Source organism: Carcharodon carcharias, chromosome 4 (assembly GCF_017639515.1).
Source record: "Carcharodon carcharias isolate sCarCar2 chromosome 4, sCarCar2.pri, whole genome shotgun sequence".
Taxonomy (NCBI): domain Eukaryota; kingdom Metazoa; phylum Chordata; class Chondrichthyes; order Lamniformes; family Lamnidae; genus Carcharodon; species Carcharodon carcharias.
Genome location: NC_054470.1, coordinates 197,973,034 through 197,998,012, shown reverse-complemented (window position 1 = coordinate 197,998,012; position 24,979 = coordinate 197,973,034). Strand labels below are relative to the sequence as shown.

Here is a 24,979-nt window from a genome sequence, read left to right as displayed (position 1 = left end):
AGCTCAGATAGAGCCAGAGGTCTCAGGTACTCAACCAGGATTTGGGGTGATTTCATTCAACTTTCCAATAAGCAGAACAAAACCAACCTGTAAGAGTTTGATGATGGTTTGATGATATCTTCAACTACACCAACTCCCCCATTAGTTCATCAAGAATGGCTTTAATTTATCAACAACAGTCAACAGACAAGCACTGACAGCGAGATTAGCAAACACTGCTCCTAGCAATAGGGAACGACATGAGGGAGGGGAACAGAGGGGCTGGGAGGAGAAACTGGTCAGATTGCATTGGATGCTCCGTCTTCCATGAGGTAATTGAGTCCGATGACAGTGCTGATAAAGTCTCCCAGCTCCACAAAGTCGGCTGTCACAATGTTGACTCCATTCTCTCCGGGTTTTTGTGATCGAACCCACTGCATCATGGCAGGCAAAGCCCTGTGATTGGAACAGAACAAGGAATGATTTCATGGCGTGGGCACTTTTAACAGCTGCCAGGAAACACGCACCTTTTAACAGACTAACCTCATTTATGCAACTTCTCCCAACCTGAAAGCCAATCTTCGCCCCAAATCCTAAACCTTTCCCACCCATCTTCTCTTAATATCCCCCAACGCAACTAAGATTATAAGAACATATGAATTAGGAGCAGGGTTAGACCATTCGGCCCCTCGAGCCTGCTCCTCCATTCAATAAGATCATGGCTGATCTGACTGAGGGTTAACTCCTCTTTACTGCCTGTTCCTCTCCCACCTCTCAACTCCTCAGCTCCCTTGTCAATCAAAAATCTGTCTAACTCAGCCTTGAATATATCCAATGACCCAGCCTCCATTGCTCTCTGTGCAAGAGAATTCCACAGACTAGCGACCCTTAGAAAGAGAAGAATTTCTCCTCGTCTCCATCTCAAATAGGACACCTGTAATTTTTAAACTGTGTCCCCTATTTCTAGATTCCCCATGAGGGGGAAACAACCTCTCAGCATCTCCCCTGTCAAGCCCCCTCAGAATCTTACATGTTTCAATAAGGTCGGCTCGCATTCTTCTAAACTCCAGTGAGTACAGGCCCAAACTGTCCAACCTCTCCTCATAAGAAAATCCCTGCACCCAAGGAATCAGCCCAGTGAACCTTCTCTGAACTGTTTCTAATGCAAGTATATCCCTCCTTAACTAAGGAGGCCAAAACTGTACACAGTTCTCCAGGTGTGGTCTCACCAATGCACTGTACAGCTGTCAACTACCTTTATATTCCATCTCCCTTGCAATAAAGGCCAACATTCCACGTGCTTTCCCAATTACTTGCTGCACCGGCGTGCTGACCATGTATGATTCATGTACAAGGACACCCAGATCCCTCTGTACCTCAGCTTTCTGCAGTCTCTCACCATTCACATAATATTTTGATTTTCTATTCTTCAGGCCAAAGTGGACAAGTCCACATTTTCCCACATTGAACATGATCTGCCACATTTTTCCCCACTTAGTTAACCCGTCTATATCCCTTTGCAGACTCTGTTTCACCCTCACAGCTTCCCTTTCCTTCTGATTTTTATATTGTCAGCAATTTTTTTATTCATTCACAGGATGTGGGTTTCGCTGGCTGGACCAGCATGTATTACCCACCCCTAATTGCCCTTGAGAAGGTGGTGGTGAGCTGCCTTCTTGAGCCGCTGCAGTCCATGTGGTGTAGGTACACCCACAGTGCTGTTAGGAAGAGGCTACAATTTGGCTACTTCTTCATATAAGTCACTAAACTAGATTGTAATCCGTTGAGGCTCCAGCTTTCTGGGACAGAGAGAGTTCCAGGTTTCTAATCCCCTTTATATATTTTTTCTTTACTCTTTCATGGGGTGTGGGTGTCGCTGGCAAGGCCAGCATTTGTTGCACATCCCTAATTGCCATCAAACTAAGTGGCTTGCCGGGCCATTTCAGAGGGCAGTTAAGAGTCAACTACATTGCTGTGGGTCTGGAGTCACATGTAGGCCAGACAAGGTAAGGACAGTAGATTTCCTTCCCTAAAGGGCATTAATGACCCAGATGGGTTTTTGCAACAATTGATGGTCACCATTACTGAGGCTAACTTTATCTTTTGGGACTCCACCTGAAAATCACTCATTTATCCAGACACTCTGTTCCCTATCAATTAGTCAAGCCTCTATTCATGCTAATATTTTCACTCCAACACCATCAGCTCTTATCTTCTGCAATAACCTTTTATGTGGCACTGCATTTTGTAAATCCAAAGACACCACATCTATTGGTTCCCCTAGTTTCTCCCAAAATTCCAAACCTTTTCCACCAATCTTCTCCCATAATCCTCAATCAGACCTTCTCCCTACATCCCTCAGTCCCAGTGATCCACCTTCTTCCCAGATCCCTTATTTCCAGTGATCCACCGTCTTCCCAGATCCCTCAGTCCCAGTGATCCACCTTCTCCCTACATCCCTCAGTCCCAGTGATCCACCTTCTCCCCATATCCGTCAATCCCAGTAATCCACCTTCTCCCCAGATCCCTCAGTCCCAGTGATCCACCTTCTCCCCATATCCCTCAGTCCCAGTGATCCACCTTCTCCCCAGATCCCTCTGTCCCAGTGATCCACCTTCTCCCCAGATTCATCAGTCCCAGTGATCCACCTTCTCCCTACATCCCTCAATCCCAATAATCCACCTTCTCCCCATATCCCTCAGTCCCAGTGATCCACCTTCTCCCCAGATCCATCAGTCCCAGTGATCCACCTTCTCCCCAGATCCCTCAATCCCAGTGATCCACCTTCTCCCCAGATCTGTCAGTCCCAGTGATCCACCTTCTCCCCATATCCCTCAGTCCCAGTGATCCACCTTCTCCCCATATCCCTCAGTCCCAGTGATCCACCTTCTCCCCAGATCAGTCAGTCCCAGTGATCCACCTTCTTCCCATATCCCTCAGTCCCAGTGATCCACCTTCTCCCCAGATCCCTCAGTCCCAGTGATCCACCTTCTCACCAGATCCATCAATCCCAGTGATCCACCTTCTCCCCAGATCCGTCAGTCCCAGTGATCCACCTTCTCCCCATATCCCTCAGTCCTAGTGATCCACCTTCTCCCCATATCCGTCAGTCCCAGTGATCAACCTTCTCCCCATATCCCTCAGTCCCAGTGATCCACCTTCTCCCCATATCCGTCAGTCCCAGTGATCCACCTTCTCCCCATATCCCTCAGTCCCAGTGATCCAACTTCTCCCCAGATCCGTCAGTCCCAGTGATCGACCTTCTCCCCATATCACTCAGTCCCAGTGATCCACCTTCTCCCCATATCCCTCAGTCCCAGTGATCCATCTTCTCCCCAGATCCGTCAGTCCCAGTGATCCACCTTCTCCCCATATCCCTCAGTCCCAGTGATCCAACTTCTCCCCATATCCCTCAGTCCCAGTGATCCACCTTCTCCCCAGATCCATCAGTCTCAGTGATCCACCTTCTCCCCATATCCCTCAGTCCCAGTGATCCACCTTCTCCCCAGATCCATCAGTCCCAGTGATCCACCTTCTCACCAGATCCATCAATCCCAGTGATCCACCTTCTCCCCAGATCCGTCAGTCCCAGTGATCCACCTTCTCCACATATCCCTCAGTCCCAGTGATCCACCTTCTCCCCAGATTCCTCAGTCCCAGTGATCCACCTTCTCCCCAGATCCGTCAGTCCCAGTGATCCACCTTCTCCCCATATCCCTCAGTCCCAGTGATCCACCTTCTCCCCATATCCGTCAGTCCCAGTGATCCACCTTCTCCCCAGATCCGTCAGTCCCAGTGATCCACCTTCTCCCCAGATCAGTCAGTCCCAGTGATCCACCTTCTCCAAATATCCCTCAGTCCCAGTGATCCACCTTCTCCCCAGATCCGTCAGGCCCAGTGATCCACCTTCTCCCCATATCCCTCAGTCCCAGTGATCCACCTTCTCCCCAGATTCGTCAGTCCCAGTGATCCACCTTCTCCCCATATCCCTCAGTCCCAGTGATCCACTTTCTCCCCATATCCCTCAGTCCCAGTGATCCACCTTCTCCCCAGATCCGTCAGGCCCAGTGATCCACCTTCTCCCCAGATCCATCAGTCCCAGTGATCCACCTTCTCCCCAGATCCGTCAGTCCCAGTGATCCACCTTCTCCCCAGATCCTTCAGTCCTAGCGATCCACCTTCTCCCCAGATCCCTCAGTCCCAGCGATCCACCTTCTCCCCAGATCCCTCAGTCCCAGTGATCCACCTTCTCCCCAGATCCCTCAGTCCCAGTGATCCACCTTTTCCCCATATCCCTCAGTCCCAGTGATCCACCTTCTCCCCAGATCCGTCAGTCCCAGTGATCCACCTTCTCCCCATATCCGTCAGTCCCAGTGATCCACCTTCTCCCCAGATCCCTCAGTCCCAGTGATCCACCTTCTCCCCAGATCCGTCAGTCCCAGTGATCCACCTTCTCCCCATATCCCTCAGTCCCAGTGATCCACCTTCTCCCCAGCTCCCTCAGTCCCAGTGATCCACCTTCTCCCCAGATCCCTCAGTCCCAGGGATCCACCTTCTCCCCATGTTGTCAATGATGTAGTTTGTTCTTATACAGAATCTTTAGGATAGAAGCTGAGAGAGTGTGTCCAGTGGTCGGAGAGTCTAAAACCCGGGGCCACAATCTCAGGATAAGGGGCCGATCATTCAGGACCGAGGTGAGGGGAAATTCCTTCACTCAGAGGGTTGTGAATCTTTGGGTTTCTCTACCCCAGGGGGTTGTGGATGCTCCATCATTGAATATATTTAAGGCTGGGATAGAAAGGTTTTTGGTCTCTCAGGAAATTAAGGGATATGGGAAATGGGCAGGAAAATGGGGTTGAAGCCCAAGATCAGCCATGATGGTATTAAACAGCGGAGCAGGCTCGATGGACCGAATGGTCTACTCCTGCTCCTATTTCCTGTGTTGTGTGTTAAGGGGCTTCACAGATGTGTGATCAAACAAAACCCCATACCAAGCCACTTAAGAACATAAGAAATAAGTGATCATACTCCCCATCGAGCCTACTCGACCTTTCAGTACAATTGTGACTGATGTTCTACCCCATCTCCCCTGCCCTGCCTCCTCCTCGTCTCCCTTGATTCCCTGAGAGATCAGGGGCTGGATTTTGAAACCGGGGTCAGGAACCCAACAGCCAGGTGGGTTCTCATCTCAGCCGCGGTTGTGATTTTTAACCCTATGTGGCCCGGAGGGGTATCAGGGGAGCTGGATGCCACAGAAGTGGGGAGCTGCCTGCCCGTGCCAGCAGCAAACAGTCGGCAGCCATGATGGAGCATGCTGCCGCCTTGCTGATTAAAACAGGCAGCTCCTTCGAGGGCCAGCAGCATTAGGGCAAAGGAAAGTGGCCATGCAGCCAATGGGAAAGGGGAATGGACTCGAGCAAATTGGCCCATGAACCAACACTTCTCAGCTCTTACAAAGTAATTTCCTGATGTTTGCGAAATGAATTCAACTGGTGGATACTAATGTGCACCACACTGTTTGGATTTGCAGGAATCTGTTTTGAAAATCTTTGACATTCAATGGCATCACCATCACTGAACTTCCCACTGTCAACATCCTGGGGGTTACCATTGACCAGAAACTGAACTGGACTAGCCATATAAATATTGTAGCTACAAGAGCAGGTCAGAGGCTGGGAATCCTGCGACAAGTAACTCACCTCCTGACTCCTCAAAGCCTGTCCACCATCTACAAGGCACAAGTCAGGAGTGTGATGGAATACTCCCCACTTGCCTGGATGAGTGCAGCTCTCACAACACTCAAGAAGCTTGACACCATCCAGGACAAAGCAGCCACTTGACTGGAACCACATCCACAAGCATTCACTCCCTCCATCACTGACACACAGCATCAGCAGTGTGTACCATCTACAAGATGCACTGCAGGAATTCACCAAGGCTCCTTAGACAGCACCTTCCAAACCCACGACCACTACCATCTAGAAGGACAAGGGCAGCAGATAGATGGGAACACCACCACCTGGAAGTTCCCCTCCAAGTCACTCACCATCCTGACTTGGAAATAAATCGCCGTTCCTTCACTGTCACTGGGTCAAAATCCTGGAACTCCCTCCCTAACAGCACTGTGGGTGTACCTACACCACATGGACTGCAGCGCTTCAAGAAGGCAGCTCACCACCACCTTCTCAAGGGCAATTAGGGATGGGTAATAAATGCTGGCCCAGCCAGCAAAGCCCAAATCCCATGAATGAACAAAAACATATTTAAAATCACATCCTCACACTCCCTGGCCTGTTAGCAAGCTCTGAAATGAGTTTAATAGACATTAATTGGTAGCGAAGAGGATTCCCCATTCCCTTCACTACCCCCCACCACCCCTGGCAGCACCTTGAAAATGATAGACGGTTCCAGAGGTGTCATGACCCCGAGACAACCTCCAGCACTGTGACTGCGCTCATATTGACCCATCTTGACCCACTGGGCATTTGAAAATCCAGCCCCAACAATCTGTCTATCCCGGCCTTAAATATATTCAACGATGGAGCATCCACAACCCTCTGGGGTAGAGAAATCCAAAGATTCACACCCCTTTGAGTGAAGTAGTTTCTCCTCATCTCAGTCCTAAATGATCAGCCCCTTATCCTCAGACTGTGGCCCTGGGTTTTAGATTCCCCGACCAGTGGAAACAATCTCTCAGCGTCCACCCTGTCAAACCCCTTCAGCATCTTGTGAATTTCAATGACGTCGCTTCTCATTCTTCTAAACTCCAGAGAATATAAACCCAATTTACTCAACCCTCTCATCCCAATCTGAACAACCTTCGCTATACCACCTCCAATGTAAGTAAATCCTTTCTTAAATATGGAGACTGAAACTGCACACAGTGTTCCAGATGTGGTCTCACCAAAACTCTGTACAACTGTAACAAGACTTCTTTATTCCGATACTCCAGTCCCCTTGTAATAAAGGCCAACATGCCGTTTGCCTTCCTATTGCTTGCTGCACCTGCATGCTAACTTTCTGTGTTCCACCCAACTCCATCCGAGCATCAACATTTCAAAGATATTCTGCTTTTCTATTCATGAGCCCAAAGGCAATAAGCTCCCACTTCCCTACATTATACTCCAAACTTGTTGCTCACTCATTTAACCTGTCTATATTACACTTATTACAGTACCAGGACCTACTGGCCTGCAAGCTGGGGTCTTAAAAGAAAACTTGCAGAGGATAGTAGCAGCTTTGGTTATAATCTTCTTTCAATTCTGGAGGGTCCCAGTGGATTGGAAAATGCAAATGTAACAGCTTCTTATTTAAGAAAGGAGGGAGATAGAAAGCAGGAAACCATAGGCCAATTAGACTAACATCTGTCATTGGGAAATTGGTGGAATCCACTCACTTAACCTATCTGTGTCCCTTTGCAGGCTCCTTATGTCCTCTTTACAACTTACTTTCCAACCTATCTTTATGTGAGTGGGCAAACGTTTGGACAGTGACGTATAATGTAAGAAAATGTGAACTTGTCCACTTTGGCAGCAAGAATAGAAAAACAGCATTAAATGGAGAGAGACTGCAGTTCTCTGAGCTACAGAAGGATCTGGGTGTCCAGGTATAAAGTAAATATGCAGGTGCAGCAAGTGATTAGGATAACAAATGGAGTGTCAGTGTTTAGTGCAAGGGGAATAGAATTTAAAAATAAAGAGGTTTTACTGCAGCTGGACAGGGCATTGGTGAGACCACATCAGGAATAGTGTGTAGAGTTTGACCATAAGACCATAAAACATAGGAGCAGAAATTAGGCCATTCGGCCCATCGAGTCTGCTCCACCATTCAATCATGGCTGATAAGTTTCTCAACACCATTCTCCCGCTTTCTCCCCGTAACCTTTGATCCCCTTACCAATCAAGAACCTATCTATCTCGGTCTTAAATACACTCAATGACCTGGCCTCCACAGCCTTCTGTGGCAATAAATTCCATAGATTCACCACTCTCTGGCTAAAGAAGTTTTTCCTCATCTCTGTTCTAAAAGGTCTTCCCTTTACTCTGAGGCTGTGCCCTCGGGTCCTAGACTCTTCTACTAATGGAAACATCTTCCCCACGTCCACTCTATCCAGGCCTTTCAGTATTCTGTAAGTTTCAATCAGATCCCCCCTCATCCTTCTAAACTCCATCGAGTGTAGACCCAGAGTCCTCAAACGTTCCTCATGTGTTAAGCCTTTCATTCCTGGGATGGTTCTCGTGAACCTCCTCTGGACCCTCTCCAGGGCCAGAACATCCTTCCTGAGATACGGGGCCCACAATTGCTCACAATATTCTAAATGTGGTCTGACCAGAGCCTTATAAAGCCTCAGCAGCACATCCCTGCTTTTATATTCTAGTGCTCTCAAAATAAATGCCAACATTGCATTTGCCTTCCTAACTACCGACTCAACCTGTAAGTTAACCTTAAGAGAATCCTGGACTAGGACTCCCAAATCCCTTTGCACTCCAGATTTCTGAATTCTTTCCCCATTTAGAAAATAGTCTATGCCTCTATTCTTCCTACCAAAGTGCATGACCTCAGACTTCCCCACGTTGTATTCCATCTGCCACTTCTTTGCCCATTCTCCTAACCTGTCCAAATCCTTCTGCAGCCTCCCTGCCTCCTCAATACTACCTGTCCCTCCACCTATCTTTGTATCATCTGCAAACTTAGCCAGAATGCCCTCAGTTCCTTCATCTAGATCATTAATGTATAAAGTGAAAAGTTGTGGTCGCAACACTGACCCCTGCGGAACCCCACTAGTCACCGGCCGCCATCCTGAGAAGGACCCCCTTATCCCCACTCTCTGCCTCCTGCCAGACAGCCAATCTTCTATCCATGCTAGTACCTTGCCTCTAACACCATGGGCTCTTATCTTACTGAGCAGACTCCTGTGCGGCACCTTGTCAAAGGAGTTTGGTCTCCTTATTTGAAAAAGGGATATAGTTGCATTGGAAGTAGTTCAGAGAAATGGGATAATGGGCTTATCTTATGGAGAAAGATTGAGCAGGTTGGGCCTATACCCATTGAAGTTTAGAAGGCTGAGAGGAGATCATATTGAAATATATCAGATCCTGAGAGGATTTGACAGGGTGGATTCTGAAAGGCTATTTCCTCTTGTGGGAGAAACTAGACCTAGGGGACACAGTTTAAGAATAAGAGATCTCCTGTTTAAAACAAAGATGAGGAGAATTTATTTCTCTCAGAGGGTCGTTGATAGATGGAATTCTTTTCCCCAGAGAGCAGTGGTGGCTGGGTCATTGAACATATTCAAGGCTGAGTTAGACAGATTTTTGATAGACAAACAAGTTAAGGGTTATGGGGGGGCAGACAAGGAGGTAAGATTGAGACTACAACCAGGTCAGCCATGATCTTATTGAATTGCAAAGCAGGCTCAAGGCGCCAAATGGCCTAATCCTGCACCTAAATCCGATGTTCCTACATTCGTCCTCATGGTTTACATTCCCACCTCGTTTTGTATCATCAGTAACTTAGATCCATTACCCTCTGTCTCTTCATCTGAGTCATTAATATAGATTGTAAACAGCTGAGGCCCCAGCACTGGTCCAGTCGGCGCAGCCTGACAATGTGAAAATGCCCCATTAATCTCAGCTCCTTCCCCTTAACCAACCCTGAATCCATGCAAATATATTACCCCCAACTCCCTGAGCCCTTCTCCTAATTATTAACATTAATAAGGAGATATTAGGACAGAAAACTAAAAGCTTGGAGGTAAAGATGTAGGTTCCAATGAACATATTGAGCTAAGTAAGGAGGCAGAAATGTTTGGGGGGTGGGGGGTGGGGGAGGGGGAGTTCCAGAGCTTAGGTCTTGGGAGCTGAACGCACAGCCACCCATGAGGGACTCACTAAATTCAGGATGCTCAAGAGGCCAGAAGTGGAGACGAGCAGATATTTCAGAGGGTTGGTGAGGCTGGAGGAAATCACAGAGGTGGGAGGAGCAATACCAAGGAAGGATTTGACACTAAGGATGAGAATTTTAACACCAAACTGCTGCTTGACCAGGAGCCAGTGTAGGTCAGAAAGCACAGGGGTGATAGGGGAACAGGACGGGGTGCGAGTTAAGACACGGGCAGCAGAATGTTTAAGGAGGCAGAAAGCGGGAGGGCAGCCAGCAGTCTGTTGGAATAGGTGAGTCTCAAGATATCGGAGACACAAATGAGGGTTTCAGCAGCAGGTGAGCTGAAGTCAGGCAATGTTACAAAATGGAAATAGGCTTTCTTAGTTACGGAGAGGATATATAGTCACAGGAAATATGATACCAGGATTGCGAACAGTCTGGTCCAACATCATAGAATCATGGAATGGTTGCAGCTCAAGAGGCCATTTGGCCTGTCGTGTCTGTCCTGACCTCTGAAGGAGAAATTCATCCAATGTCTAACCCTAACCCTGCCTTTTCCCTGTAGCCCTGCAAATTTTTCTCTTTCAGATATTGATTCAATCCAATCCTTTCAAAAAAGTTCGCAATGCTTCCAAGTTTTATATCATTTTGAAATGGTGCCCTGTACACCAAGTTTTAAGTTAATAATATGTATCAGGAAGACCAAGGGTCCCAACCCCAACATTTGGGAACTCCACTACAAACATCCCTCCAGCCCAATAAAAACCATTCGCCTTCACTTTCTCTCTCCTGTCACTCAAACAATTTCACATCCATATCGCTAATGTCCCTTTGATTCCATGAGCTATAACGTTGCTGTGTGAGACTGTATCAAATACCTTTTGGAAGTCCATGTACACCACATCAACCACACTGCCCTCATCAACCTTCTCTCTTACCCCTTCAAAAAGCTCCAGCAAGCTAGTTAAACATTATTTTCCCTTACCAAATCCATGCTTAATTAATCCACATTTGTCCATGTGACTATTAATTTTGTCCCAAATTACTGTTTCTAGAAGCTTCCACCACCGAAGTTAAACTGACTGACCTGTAGTTGCTGGGCTTATCTTTACACTTTTTTTTTGAACAAGGCTGCAATATTTGCATTTCTCCAGTCCTCTGGGAACACCCCTGAGTCTAAAGAAGACTGAAAACTTATGGCTACTGCCTCTCCAATTTGAGCTGTCACTTCCCTCAGTACTCGTGGATGTGTCTCATCTGGTCCTGGGGCCCACTCAGCTTTAGATACAGGCAGACTATCCAATACATCCTCCTTATCAATTTTAAACCCTTCAGATGTCTGAATTTCCTCCTCTTTCACCATGGTCTGGGCTTCCTTGATAAAGACAGATGTAAAGTATTCACTTAACACCTCAGCCTTGCCCTATGCCTCTAGGTATAAATCCCCTTTTTAGTCCCTAATTGGCCCTTCTCCTCCTTTTACCACCATTTTACTATTTATATGTCTATAGAGTACATTTGGATTCCCTTCTATGTAAGCTGCCAGTCTTTTCTCATACTCTCTCTTTGCTTCTCTTATTTGCTTTTTCAATTCCCCTCTGAACCTTCTATATTCAGCCCGGTTCTCAATTGTATTATCCACCTGAAATCTGTCATCAGCAAATCTTTTTCTGCTTCATCTTAATCTCTACCTCTTTCGTCATCCAGGCAGCTGGGGATTTGTTTTCCCTACTTTTCCCTTTCAAGGACTTTAACTCGACAGTGCTCGATCTATCTCTTCTTTAAAAGGCAGCCCATTGGTTAGTTAATTTTGCCAGCTAACCTTTACCTCCAATTTATCTGGGCCTGATCCATTCTTACCCCATTGAAGTTGGCTTCTCCCCAGTTAATTATTGTTTCTCTTTCTCGGGGTGTGGGCCTCGCTGGCTGGGCCAGCATTTAATGCCCATCCCTAATTGCCCTTGAGAAGGTGGTGGTGAGTCACCCTCTTGAACTGCTGCAGTCCATGTGGTGCAGGTACACCCACAGTGCTGCTAGGGTTGAATTGTGTTTGGTTACTAGTAAGACATCCTGGGTTGTTCTTTGTCCTTTTCCATCGCCAACCTAAACCTAATGATACAATGATCACTGTTCCCTAAATGTTCTTCCACTGACTCTTGATCTAGTTGGCCCAGTTCATTCCCAAGGACAAGGTCTAGCAGTGCCTCCTTCCTCAATGAACACATACTGCTGAAGAAAATTCTCTGGAACACGCTGTAGGAACTCTTGCCCCTTTCTGTGTTAACAACAATAATTTGTATTTGGAACTTTTAATTTTTTCACTGCTGTAAAGTACTTTGTCGTGTTTTGTGGTCATGAAATATGCTATATAAATATCCCAAGGTGTCTCACAGGAGCTACAGTTGCCAAGAAGAAGCCTGGAGTCAGTGGCTAGAGAATTGAGATGCTGCTGGAGAACTCAGAGTGACTTCACTTTTCCCAATAAGACCATAAGACATAGGAGCAGAAATTAGGCCATTCGGCCCATCGAGTCTGTTCCACCATTCAATCATGGCTGATATGTTTCTCAACCCCATTCTCCCGCTTTCTCCCCGTAACCTTCGATCCCCTTACCAATCAAGAACCTATCTATCTCGGTCTTAAATACACTCCATGACCTGGCCTCCACCGCCTTCTGTGGCAATGAATTCCATACATTCACCACTCTCTAGCTAAAGATGTTTCTCCTCATCTCTGTTCTAAAAGGTCTTCCCTTTACTCTGAGGCTGTGCCCTCGGGCCCTAGTCTCTCCCACTAATGGAAACATCTTCCCCACGTCCACTCTATCCAGGCCTTTCAGTATTCTGTAAGTTTCAATCAGATCTCCCCTCATCCTTCTAAACTCCATCGAGTGTAGACCCAGTGTCCTCAAATGTTCCTTATATGTTAAGCCTTTCATTCCTGGGATGGTTCTCGTGAACCTCCTCTGGACCCTCTCCAGGGCCAGAACATCCTTCCTGAGATACTGGGCCCAAAATTGCTCACAATATTCTAAATGTGGTCTGACCAGAGCCTTATAAAGCCTCAGCAGCACATCCCTGCTTTTATATTCTAGTCCTCTCAAAATAATTGCCAACATTGCATTTGCCTTCCTAACTACCGACTCAACCTGCAAGTTAACCTTAAAAGAATCCTGGACTAGGACTCCCAAATCCCTTTGCACTCCAGATTTCTGAATTCTCTCCCCATTTAGAAAATAGTCTATGCCTCTATTCTTCCTACCAAAGTGCATGACCTCACACTCCCCCACGTTGTATTCCATCTGCCACTTCTTTGCCCATTCTCCTAACCTGTCCAAATCCTTCTGCAGCCTCCCCGCCTCCTCAATACTCCCTGTCCCTCCACCTATCTTTGTATCATCTGCAAACTTAGCCAGGATGCCCTCAGTTCCTTCATCTAGATCATTAATGTATAAAGTGAAAAGTTGTGGTCCCAACACTGACCCCTGCGGAACTCCACTAGTCACCGGCCGCCATCCTGAGAAGGACCCCCTTATCCCCACTCTCTGCCTCCTGCCAGACAGCCAATCTTCTATCCATGCTAGTACCTTGCCTCTAACACCATGGGCTCTTATCTTACTGAGCAGCCTCCTGTGCAGCACCTTGTCAAAGGCCTTCTGGAAATCCAAGTAGATAACATCCATTGGCTCTCCTTTGTCTAACCTACTCGTTACCTCCTCAAAGAATTCTAGCAGATTTGTCAGGCATGACCTCCCCTTGATGAAACCATGCTGACTTTGCCTGATTTTACCATGCACTTCCAAGTATTCTGAAATCTCATCCTTAATAATGGACTCTAAAATCTTACCAACGACCGAGGTCAGGCTAATCGGCCTGTAATTTCCCGTCTTTTGCCTCACTCCCTTCTTAAACAGGGGGGGTTACATTAGCGATTTTCCAGTCCTCTGGGACCCTCCCTGACTCCAGTGATTCCTGAAAGATCACCACTAACGCCTCCACTATCTCTTCAGCTATCTCTTTCAGAACTCTGGGGTGTAATCCATCTGGTTCAGGTGATTTATCCACCTTCAGACCTTTCAGTTTCCCTAGCACCTTCTCCTTGGTAATCGCCACCTTACTCACCTCTGCCCCCTGACTCTCTTGAATTTTGGGGATGTCACTCATGTCTTCCACTGTGAAGACTGATGCTAAGTACCTATTCAGTTCCTCCGCCATTTCTTTGTTCCCCACTGCTACTTCTCCAGCATCATTTTCCAGTGGCCCAATGTCCACTTTTTCCTCTCTCTTACCCTTTATATATCTAAAAAAAACTCTTGCAATCTTCTTTTATATTACTGGCTAGATTACCCTCATATTTAATCTTCTCCCTCCTTATTTCTTTTTTAGTTGTCCACTGTTGGTCTTTGTAGGCTTCCCAAACTCCTGGTTTCCCACTGCTCTTCGCCGCATTGTATGCTTTCTCTTTAGCTTTTATGCTGTCCGTAACTTCCCTTGTCAGCCATGGTTGCCTCGTCCTCCCTTTAGTATGCTTCTTCTTCCTAGGGATGAATTTTTGCTGTGTCTCCCAAATTACTCCCAGAAACTCCTGCCATTGCTGTTCCACTGTCTTTCCTGCTAGGCTCATCTCCCAGTCAATTCTGGCCAGCTCCTCCCTCATGCCTCTGTAGTTACCTTTATTCAACTGTAATACCGTTACATCTGATTCCAGCTTTTTCCTCTCAAATTGCAGGGTAAATTCTATCATATTATGGTCACTTCCTCCTAAGGGTTCCTTCACCTTAAGCTCCCTTATCAAATCTGCCTCATTACACATCACTAAATCTAGAATTGCCTGTTCCCTAGTGGCTCCACCACAAGCTGCTCCTAAAAGCCATCTCGTAGACATTCCACAAATTCCTTTTCTTGGGCTCCATTACCAACCTGATTTTCCCAGTCTACCTGCATATTGAAATCCCCCATGATCACTGTAACCTTGCCTTTCTTACACACCTTTTCTATCTCCTGGTGTATCTTGTGCCCCACATCCTGACTACTGTTCGGAGGCCTGTACATAACTCCCATTATGGTTTTTTTACCTTTGTGGTTCCTCAACTCTACCCACACAGATTCTACATCATCTGACCCTACATCATTTCTTGCTATCGATTTAATTTCATTTCTTACTAACAAAGCAACACCAGCTCTTCTGCCAACCTGCCTATCTTTTCGTTAGGATGTATATCCTTGGATATTTAGCTCCCAGTCCTGATCCCCTTGTAGCAATATTTAGTTGGAGGAAAGTTCTGCCCACCCAGCACTGGACTGGACGAGCAGGGTGTGACAATTCGGACACGAGGAGGGGTTGTATGAGATGGCGGGGCAGTACAGCTGGGTCTTGTCAGTGTACACATGGAACCTGATGCATACATCTCCCAATCCCAAATACCCACTTTCTCCCATTATCCCTCAATTCCACCTACCTACCTTATCCCCATTTCCCTAAATCCCCACCGACCAACTGTCTCCCTGTGTGCCTCAATCCCACCTGCCCATCTTCTCTTCCTATCCCTCAATCCTAACAACCCACCTTCTCTCCCTTTCCCATCTGGTTCACTAATGCCCTTTAAGGAAGGGAATCTGCTGGCCTACATCCAGATCCACAACAATGTGGTTGACTCTTAAGTGTCTTCTAAAGAAGGGCAATTAGGTTAAAGATAAAATACTGCAGATGCTGGAAATCTGAAACAGAAACAACAATTGCTGGAAAAACTCAGCAGGTCTGACAGCATCTGCAGAGAGAAAGACAGAGATAACGTTTTGAGTCCGTGTGAATCTTCTTCAGAGCACAATTAGGGCAATTAGGGATTGCTGGCCGACATTGATTCCCATATCCCATAAACGAATAAAGGAGGGGAGGGGAATCAACAATTTCTGCTATGTTGCTGATTGCATTGTGTGACAGGAGAAACAGCCTCAGCTGGGTTTAATGGAAGATGCTGACTGATTTCTGGTGTTGACATCGCTGGGCACATCTCAGTGGTTTAAAGCTTGCTTCCTCTCGGAGGGGTGTCACTACGGAGGTTGGTGACAAGTTCTAATACATCAGAGTGACAGTGACACTGACAAGGATTGACAGGCATCCCACAAAGGCACAGGCAGCAGGGGAAAGCCAGTATTATGTCTACATGTACTGTCCTGCAATTTCAATAATATAACACCATGTGTTTCCCCATTTGCTGCCCTGACAATATCATTTCTTCACAAGATAAAAGCAAAATACTGCGGATGCTGGAAATCTGAAACAAAAACAAAAATAGCTGGAAAAGCTCAGCAGGTCTGACAGCATCTGTGAAGAGGAACACAGTTAACGTTTCAAGTCCAAATGAGTCTTCATCAGAACTAAAGGGAAATAGAAAAACGGTGAAATTTATACTGTTTAAGGGGGTGGGACAGATGAAGCTGGATAGAAGGCCAGTGATAGGTGGAGGCAAAGGAGAGATTGCGAAAGATGTCATAAACAAAAGGGGGAAGGGGTGTTGACGGTGGTGATACTGGCTAAAGGAGGTACTAATGGTGACATTAAGAGTAGAAAGCAGGATGAACCAGTGACTGATGGCCCAAGTGGGGGTGGGTGGGGGGAGGGGATGGTGTGGGAAAAAAGATCAAAATAGGCTAAAACGAGGGGATAAAACAATGAGTGGAAATAAATATAAAAAATAATAATAATAGAAATAGGTGGAAAAACATAGCTCTACATATAAATTAAAAACTAAATATTTGAAAAAAGGGGGGATTGGAAAGAGGATGGAGATGGAGGAGAGAGTTCATGATCTAAAGTTGTTGAACTCAATATTCAGTCCGGAAGGCTGTAAAGTGCCTAGTTGGAAGATGAGGTGCTGTTCCTCCAGTTTGTGTTGAGTTTCACTGGAACAATGCAGCAAGCCAAGGACAGACATGGGGAATGAGAGCAGGGTGGTGTGTTGAAATAGCAAGCGACAGGGAGGTCTGGGTCATGCTTGCGGACAGACTGAAGGTGTTCTGCAAAGCGGTCACCCTGTCTGCGTTTGGTCTCTCCAATGTAGAGGAGACCGCATTGGGAGCAGGTCCGATATCATAGCAGGCGCAGGGCTGGTGGATATTACTGAGAGAGGCAGTAATGAGTCATGGAGAGATTTGAAAACAAGAATGAGGATTTTAAAGTCGATGTAAGTCAGCGAGCACAGGGTCGCCCAACACAGAATTAATTATAGAAGGAAACAAAACTGTGCAGATCTCCCCCTACCTGACCCTGTAACATCAGAGTGTGGTGGAGCGATGCCTGTGCTATTCGACTGGTAAGATGGAGGCCAGTAACCTCGACAACATGGGACAGATTTTACAGGGAGCTGCACACCCACCCCACCCCAGCTACAATGTCGGGCGGGGGTGGGGAGGAGAGGGCGGGACCCCGCTCTTCATCCATACAGCTGCCTCACAACAATTTAACCTGGGAGCGGCACTAATTGAGTAATTGAGGAATCTAGACCGGAGGTGAATGTTTGTGGGCAAATCAACAACTGACATGTGGGGGGTTTCAAACATCAGTTGATAAGAATTCAGGACTGGCATGTTCCTGCTAGGATGAAGGATAAATATGGCAAGTTTGAGGAATCTTGGATAACGAAGGATATTGTGAGATTAGTCAAAAAGAAAAGGGAAGCATTCATAAGGGCTAGAAGGCTGGGAACAGATGAAGCCTGTGGAGAATATAAAGAAAGTAGGAAGAAACTTAAGCAAGGAGTCAGGAGGGCTAAAAGGAGTCATGAAAAGTCACTGGCAACCAGGATTAAGGAAAATCCCAAGGCCTTTTATACATATGTATAAAGTAAGAGGGTAGCCAGGGAAAGGGTAGGCTCATTCAGGGGCAGAGGTGGGAATCTGTGTGTGGAGCCAGAAGAAATGGGAGAGATACTAAATGAATACTTCTCATCAGTATTCACCAAAGAGAAGGACTTAGTGGTCGATTTGTCTAGGGAAGAGTGTGTAGATAGCCTGGATCATGTTGAGATCAAAAAAGAGGAGGTGTTAGGTGTCTTGAAGAATATTATGGTGGATAGGTCCCTAGGGCCAGAGGGGATCTACCCTAGAGTACTGAGGGAGACAAGGGAGGAGATTGCTGGGGCCTTGACAGAAATCTTTGTATCCTCACTGACTACGGGTGAGGTCCCAGAGGACTGGAGAATGGCTAATGTTGTTCCATTGTTTAAGAAGGATAGCAGGGGTATTCCAGGAAATTACAGGCTGGTGAGCCTTACGTCAGTGGGAGGGAAATTATTGGAGAAGATTCTTCGTGACAGGATTTACTACCATTTGGAAGCAAATGGGCGTATTAGTGAGAGGCAGCATGGTTTTGTGAAGGGGAGGTCTGTCTCACTAACTTGATCGAGTTTTTCGAGGAAGTGACAAAGATGATAGACGATGGAAGGGCAGTGGATGTTATATACATGGATTTCAGTAAGGCCTTTGACAAGGTCCCTCATGGCAGACTGGTACAGAAGGTAGTCGCACGGGATCAGAGGTGAGCTGGCAAGATGGATACAGAATTGGCTTGGTCATAGAAGACAGAGGGTAGCAGTGGAAAGGTGCTTTTCTGAATGGAGAGCTGTGACTACTGGAGTTCCGCAGGGATCAGTGCTGGGACCTTTGCTGTTTGTAGTATACATAAATGATTTGGAGGAAAATGTAACTGGGCTAATTAGTAAGTTTGCAGATGACAGTAAGGTTGGAGGAGTTGCAGATAGTGAAGAGGATTGTCAAAGGATACAACGGGATATAGATCGGTTGGAGACTTGGGCGGAGAAATGGCAGATGGAGTTTAATCCGGACAAATGCAAGGTAATGCATTTTGGAAGGTCTAATACAGGCAGGAATTATACAGTAAATGGCAGAACCCTTAAGTACATCGACGGGCAGAGGGATCTGGGTGTACAGGTCCACAGGTCACTGAAAGTGGCAACGCAGGTGGATAAGGTAGTCAGGAAGGCATATGGCATGCTTGCCTTCATTGGCAGGGGCATTGAGTATAAAAGCTGGGAAGTCATGCTGCAGCTGTATAGAACCTTGGTTAGGCCACACTTGGAATATTGTGTGCAATTCTGGTCACCACATTACCAGAAGGATATGGAGGCATTGGAGAGGGTGCAGAGGAGGTTTATCAGGATGCTGCCTGGTCTGGAGGTTATTAGCTATGAGGAGAGGTTGGAGTAACTCGGATTGTTCTCACTAGAGTGACGGAGATTGAAGGGCGACTTGATAGAAGTTTACAAAATTATGAGTGGCATGGACAGAGTAGATAGTCAGAAGCTTTTTCCCAGGATGGAAGAGTCAATTACTAGGGGACATAGATTTAAGGTGAGAGGAGAAAACTATAGAGGAGATGTGTGGGGTAACTTTTTTACGCAGAGGGTAGTGAGTGTCTGGAATTCGCTGCCAGAGGAGGAGGTGGAAGCAGGTACGATAGTGGTGTTTAAGAGGCAGCTTGACAAATACATGAATAGGATGGGAATAGAGGGATACGGACCCCGGAAGTGCAAAATGTTTTAGTTGACGGGCAATATGATCGGTGCAGGTTTGGAGGGTTGAAGGGCCTGTTCCTGTGCTGTACTTTTCTTTGTTCTTTGTTCTAATTGCTTTACGGTGAGGCATTCGCCCCCTTCCTCAGGAGGAAGTCCCGACTTAGGGGCCTGCTGGCCAATTGGATGGCGGGCTGTTCTGTAGTCCCGGCAACAGCAGCCAGGAACGGTGGACACTGCCGGGACTACAGGGAGTCTCACCATGTCACAGAGCCCAGGTAAACCAGGGGGTAGGGGTCTCAGCAACAGGGGATTGGGGCGGGGGGGGCAGGCTCAAGAGGCTGGGGGAGGAGGGTTCGGTGAGGGCAGAGAGATGGCAAAGACCTTGGGACAAAGGGTGTCTCCAATGGGCCTCGATGACCCACCAAGGAGGGTCATCTCTCCCTTGTCCCACTCCAGGCTGCACAGTTAAAGCTGCTGGGTTTCCCACAAGGCGTGGACCTCCACACACCCACACCCACACCCACACCCCGCCCTGGGGACAATACCAGCGGACGTGAAATTAGGCCATTCATTGGCTACTTAATGGCCTCAATAGGCCCAAAGGTGGGCAAGGCTGCCTGGCCCCTCCCCCACTGCCCTGCATAATTTCAAACAGGTTGGGGGTAAGCAGGTAGTTGTTGGAAATCCATCCACTGGATTTTACATGTCCCCTCGTCTTCAAATCTGGGGGGAGCCTATAATCCAGTCTGTTGTAGTGTAGCCTTGTTGCCTGTTTGTAATAGAGTTAATCTGCAGACAACTTTCTAAGTGGAAACATTAGGTTTATTTACAATATCGCCAGCTGCTCCCAATGCGGCCTCCTCTACATTGAAGAGACCAAACACAGACTGGGTGACCGCTTTGCAGAACACCTTCAGTCTGTCCGCAAGCATGACCCAGACCTCCCTGTCGCTTGCCATTTCAACACTCCACCCTGCTCTCTTGCCCTCATGTCCGTCCTTGGCCTGCTGAATTGTTCCAGTGAAGCTCAACACAAACTGGAGGAACAACACCTCATCTTCCGACTAGGCACTTTACAGCCTTCTGGACTGAATACTGAGTTCAACAATTTTAGATCATGAACTCCCTCCTCCATCCCCACCCCCTTTCCCATCCCCCTGTTTTCTAATATTTATTTTTAAATTTTTATATATATATATATATATGTATTTGTTTTCTCACTTATTTCTATTATTATTATTTTAAAAATTTATTTCCATTCATTGTTTTATCCCCACCTTTTAGCCTATTTTGATCTTTTCCCCCACACTGTCCCCTCCCTCCACCCCACCCCCACTCGGACCATCAGTCACTGGCTCATCCTGCTTTCTACTCTGAATGTCACATTAGCACCTCCTTTAGCCAGTATCACCACCGTCAACACCCCTTCTACCTTTTGTTTATGACACCTTTGTCAATCTCTCCTTAGCCTCCACCTATCACTGGCCTTCTATCCAGCTTCATCTGTCCCAATCCCCCTTAAACAGTATAAATTTCTGTTGAACGGTCATTCGGACTTGAAACGTTAACTGTGTTCCTCTCCGCTGTCAGACCTGCTGAGTTTTTCCAGATATTTTTGGTTTTATTCTAGATTTCCAGCATCCGCAGTTTTTTGCTTTTATATATTTCACCACATTTCTACTTCTCTTTAATTCTGAAGAAGAGTTATATGGACTCAAAAGGTTAACTCCATCTTTCTCTGTCTACAGATGCTGTCAGACCTGCTGAGTTTTTTCAGCAATTTTTGTTTTGGTCTCATTTCTTCACTACGCTGACAGAATATTAACACTGGAAAGGTAAGAGACCTTTAGGCACCCACCATCAGCATTGGGTCAAAGGTTCACCATACAGGGATCAGGACTTGGGCCCCAGCTGTTCACAATATATATTATTGTTTTCGATGTGGGACTAAATGTAATATTTCCAAGTTCGTGGATGATACAAAGCTAGGCAGGAATGTGTGTTGTGAGGAAGATGTAAAATGGCTACAGAAGGATTTGGACAGACTTAGTGAGTGGGCAAGAACATGGCAGATGGAATATAATGTGGAAAAATGTGAGGTTATCCACTTTGGTAAAAGGAACAGATGTGCAGAGTATTTCCTAAATGCTAAGAGATTAGAAAGTGTAGATGTAAAAGGGGCCTGTGTGTCCTTGTCCATAAGTCGCTGAAAGCTAACTGGCAGGTGCAGCAGGGAATTAGGAAGCTAATGGAATGTTAGCCTTTATCACAAGAGGATTTGAACAGGAGCAGTGAAGTCTTGCTTCAATTGTGTAGAAGCTTGGTTAGACTGCACCTGGAGTTCTGTGTGCAGTTTTGGTCCCCTTACCTCAGAAAGGATATTATTGCCATAGTGGGAGTGCAAGGAAGGTTCACTAGATAGTGGGACTGTCTTATGTAGAGAGATTGGGAAACTGGGTCTGTGTTCTCTAGAGTTTTGAAGAATGAGAGATGGTCTCATTGAAACCTACAAAATACTTAAAGGAATATACAGGTTAGATGCAGATAAGATGTTTCCCCTGGTTGGAGAGTCTAGAACCAGGGGACACAATTTCAAAATAAGGGGGAAGCCACTTAGGACTGAGATGAGGAGAAGTTTTTCACTAAGTGGGTTGTGAATCTTTGGAATTCTCTATCCCAGAGAGCCATGGAATTTCAGTCATTGAGCATCTTTAAGGTAGAGATTGACAGATTTCTGATTAACAATAACGTGAAGGGTTATGGGGATAGTGTGGGTAAAAGGTAATAAAGTACTCACTCAGCCATGATCGCATTGAATGGTGGAGGGTTGATGGGCTGAATGGCCTTCTCCTGTTCCTACGTTCCTATGTTCCAAAATACAGAGTAAAGCCCCCTCTACACTGTCCCCATCAAACACTCCCAGGGCATGTACAGCACAGGGTTAAATACAGAATAAAGCTCCCTCTACACTGTCCCCATCAAACACTCCCAGGACAGGTACAGCACGGGGTTAGATACAGAGTAAATCTCCCTCTACACTGTCCCCATCAAACACTCCCAGGACAGGTACAGCACGGGGTGAGATACAGAGTAAATCTCCCTCTACACTGACCCCATCAAACACTCCCAGGACAGGTACAGCACGGGGTTAGATACAGAGTAAAGCACCCTCTACACTGTCCCCATCAAACACTCCCAGGACAGGTGCAGCACGGGTTTAGATACAGAGTAAATCTCCCTCTACACTGTCCCCATCAAACACTCCCAGGACAGGTACAGCACGGGGTTAGATACAGAGTAAATCTCCCTCTACACTGTCCCCATCAAACACTCCCAGGACAGGTACAGCACGGGGTTAGATACAGAGTAAAGCTCCCTCTACACTGTCCCCATCAAACACTCCCAGGACAGGTACAGCACGGGGTTAGATACAGAATAAAGCTCCCTCTACACTCTCCCCATCAAACACTCCCAGGACAGGTACAGCACGGGGTTAGATACAGAGTAAAACTCCCTCTACACTGTCCCCATCAAACACTCCCAGGACAGGTACAGCACGGGGTTAGATACAGAGTAAATCTCCCTCTACACTGTCCCCATCAAACACTCCCAGGACAGGTACAGCACGGGGTTAGATACAGAGTAAAACTCCCTCTACACTGTCCCCATCAAACACTCCCAGGACAGGTACAGCACGGGGTTAGATACAGAGTAAATCTCCCTCTACACTGTCCCCATCAAACACTCCCAGGACAGGTACAGCACGGGGTTAGATACAGAGTAAAGCTCCCTCTACACTGTCACCATCAAACACTCCCAGGACAGGTACAGCACGGGGTTAGATACAGAGTAAATCTCCCTCTACACTGTCCACATCAAACACTCCCAGGACAGGTACAGCACGGGGTTAGATACAGAGTAAATCTCCCTCTACACTGTCCCCATCAAACACTCCCAGGACAGGTACAGCACGGGGTTAGATGCAGAGTAAATCTCCCTCTACACTGTCCACATCAAACACTCCCAGGACAGGTACAGCACGGGGTTAGATACAGAGTAAAGCTCCCTCTACACTGTCCCCATCAAACTCCCAGGACAGGTACAGCACGGGGTTAGATACAGAGTAAAGATCCCTCTACACTGTCCTCATCAAACACTCCCAGGGCTGATACGACATCTAGAATTCTCGTTGGTTATTATTTATCTTTCCACAATCAGGTCTCCCTGTTCCTTCTAAAATATAATTTTTATTGTGACCCTGTTCTTATATCTGAAATGACTTATTTCACTTTTGCTTCTGCACTGAACTCTATCCAGCAGCTGACTGCCACCCTGGTTGTGTAACTCCTTCTGCGTTCTTCCACAGTTACTATTGGGAATATTACAGATTTGGGACTCACTGTCAAACCCAGTTCCCTTTGTTCCCCAGTCCTTGTCCCCCCTGCTGTGCGGGGATTAGTTGGGGTGATTTGAGTGTAGTTTGAGTGTGTACTCCAGGCAGGAGATCCTTCACCCGCAGAAATGCAGAGCAGGAATTTCCTGTCCCCTCCCCTGGTCCTCACTGTAACCCTCCCTATCAGCAGTGGATGGACGAGTTAATAAAGGAGGTTGACAAATCACTCTTTCTGACCTTACCGTTCAGTGATCGTCTCTCTGAGGCCGCTCGCGACACCTTTCATCACTGTGCTGGCTTTGGGAGTTAGGACAAGCTGGGACACGAAGAAAGTCCCCTTACTGCGCCGGTCACTGATGGACGCCTGGACGAACTGGATCAGTTTCTCGGGGTCAGTGGTGTTTGGGCAGGGAGATGGCATCATTTGACCCGGCCACAGGAAGGTGACTTCCAGGGCCACCGGATTATGGTAGAAAACCAACACTTGGTAGCCTTTCTCCCAGAGATACTGAAGGCTCACTTCCTGGGCGAAGATGACGGGGGACAGTCTATTCTGGAAACATTCCTTCAGCATTTGGATCAGCTTCTCGTGGTGGGACTTTTGCATCCCGTAGAAGTGATTGAAGTCCAAAATGATAGCCTCTTTAGGCTGCTCCACCAGGAAGGCATTGATCTCCTCCAAACCTTCCCTCACTGTGGCACTGAAGAGTCCGTGGGCAAAGTAGAGCTCATTGTCGGGATCCCTGGGCTTGGTGGAGATGCGTAGGTCAAAGTAGCGAATGCCAGCCTGTAGCTGGCTCCTGAAGTTCATACTCTGAGTGGCCAACCATCTCCTCATTAACCTCTTGGCCACCGCACCAAATACGGAGACAAAATTCTGCACCGTGTCCGTCTGCTCCGGCCCCACCGGCGATGACTCGTCGATGTAGAAGCTGAACGAGTCATGTGACCCTGCAATTAAAGAGGCCAATCGTCATTTTGCACCTTTAATTAAAGGGATAGTCCAAATGAGCCCTCTTAAAGGGGTACTCCCCCAGCAAACAGCAACTGGCATTTACATTAACACAACCAAACATCCAAGGTTCCTGACAGGGTCTAAATAAAGTGGAACTTGACCCTGAGCCACATCAGGAGAGGTATTAGGGACAAAAACAGAAATACCTGGAAAAACTCAGCAGGTCTGACAGCATCTG

General features: G+C 46.9%; 1 protein-coding gene across 1 annotated transcript; it reads right to left on the bottom strand.

The window, feature by feature from the left end:
- Positions 1 to 278: 278 nt before the first annotated feature.
- On the bottom strand, positions 279 to 24,750 carry plcxd3 (phosphatidylinositol-specific phospholipase C, X domain containing 3; the record flags this gene model as incomplete). The annotated part of the gene is made up of 2 exons (XM_041185372.1): positions 279 to 435; positions 24,029 to 24,750. Coding segments are annotated over 2 exons (879 nt in total), but the record flags the coding sequence as incomplete, so codon positions are not given.
- Between the last annotated feature and the right edge of the window lie 229 nt (positions 24,751 to 24,979).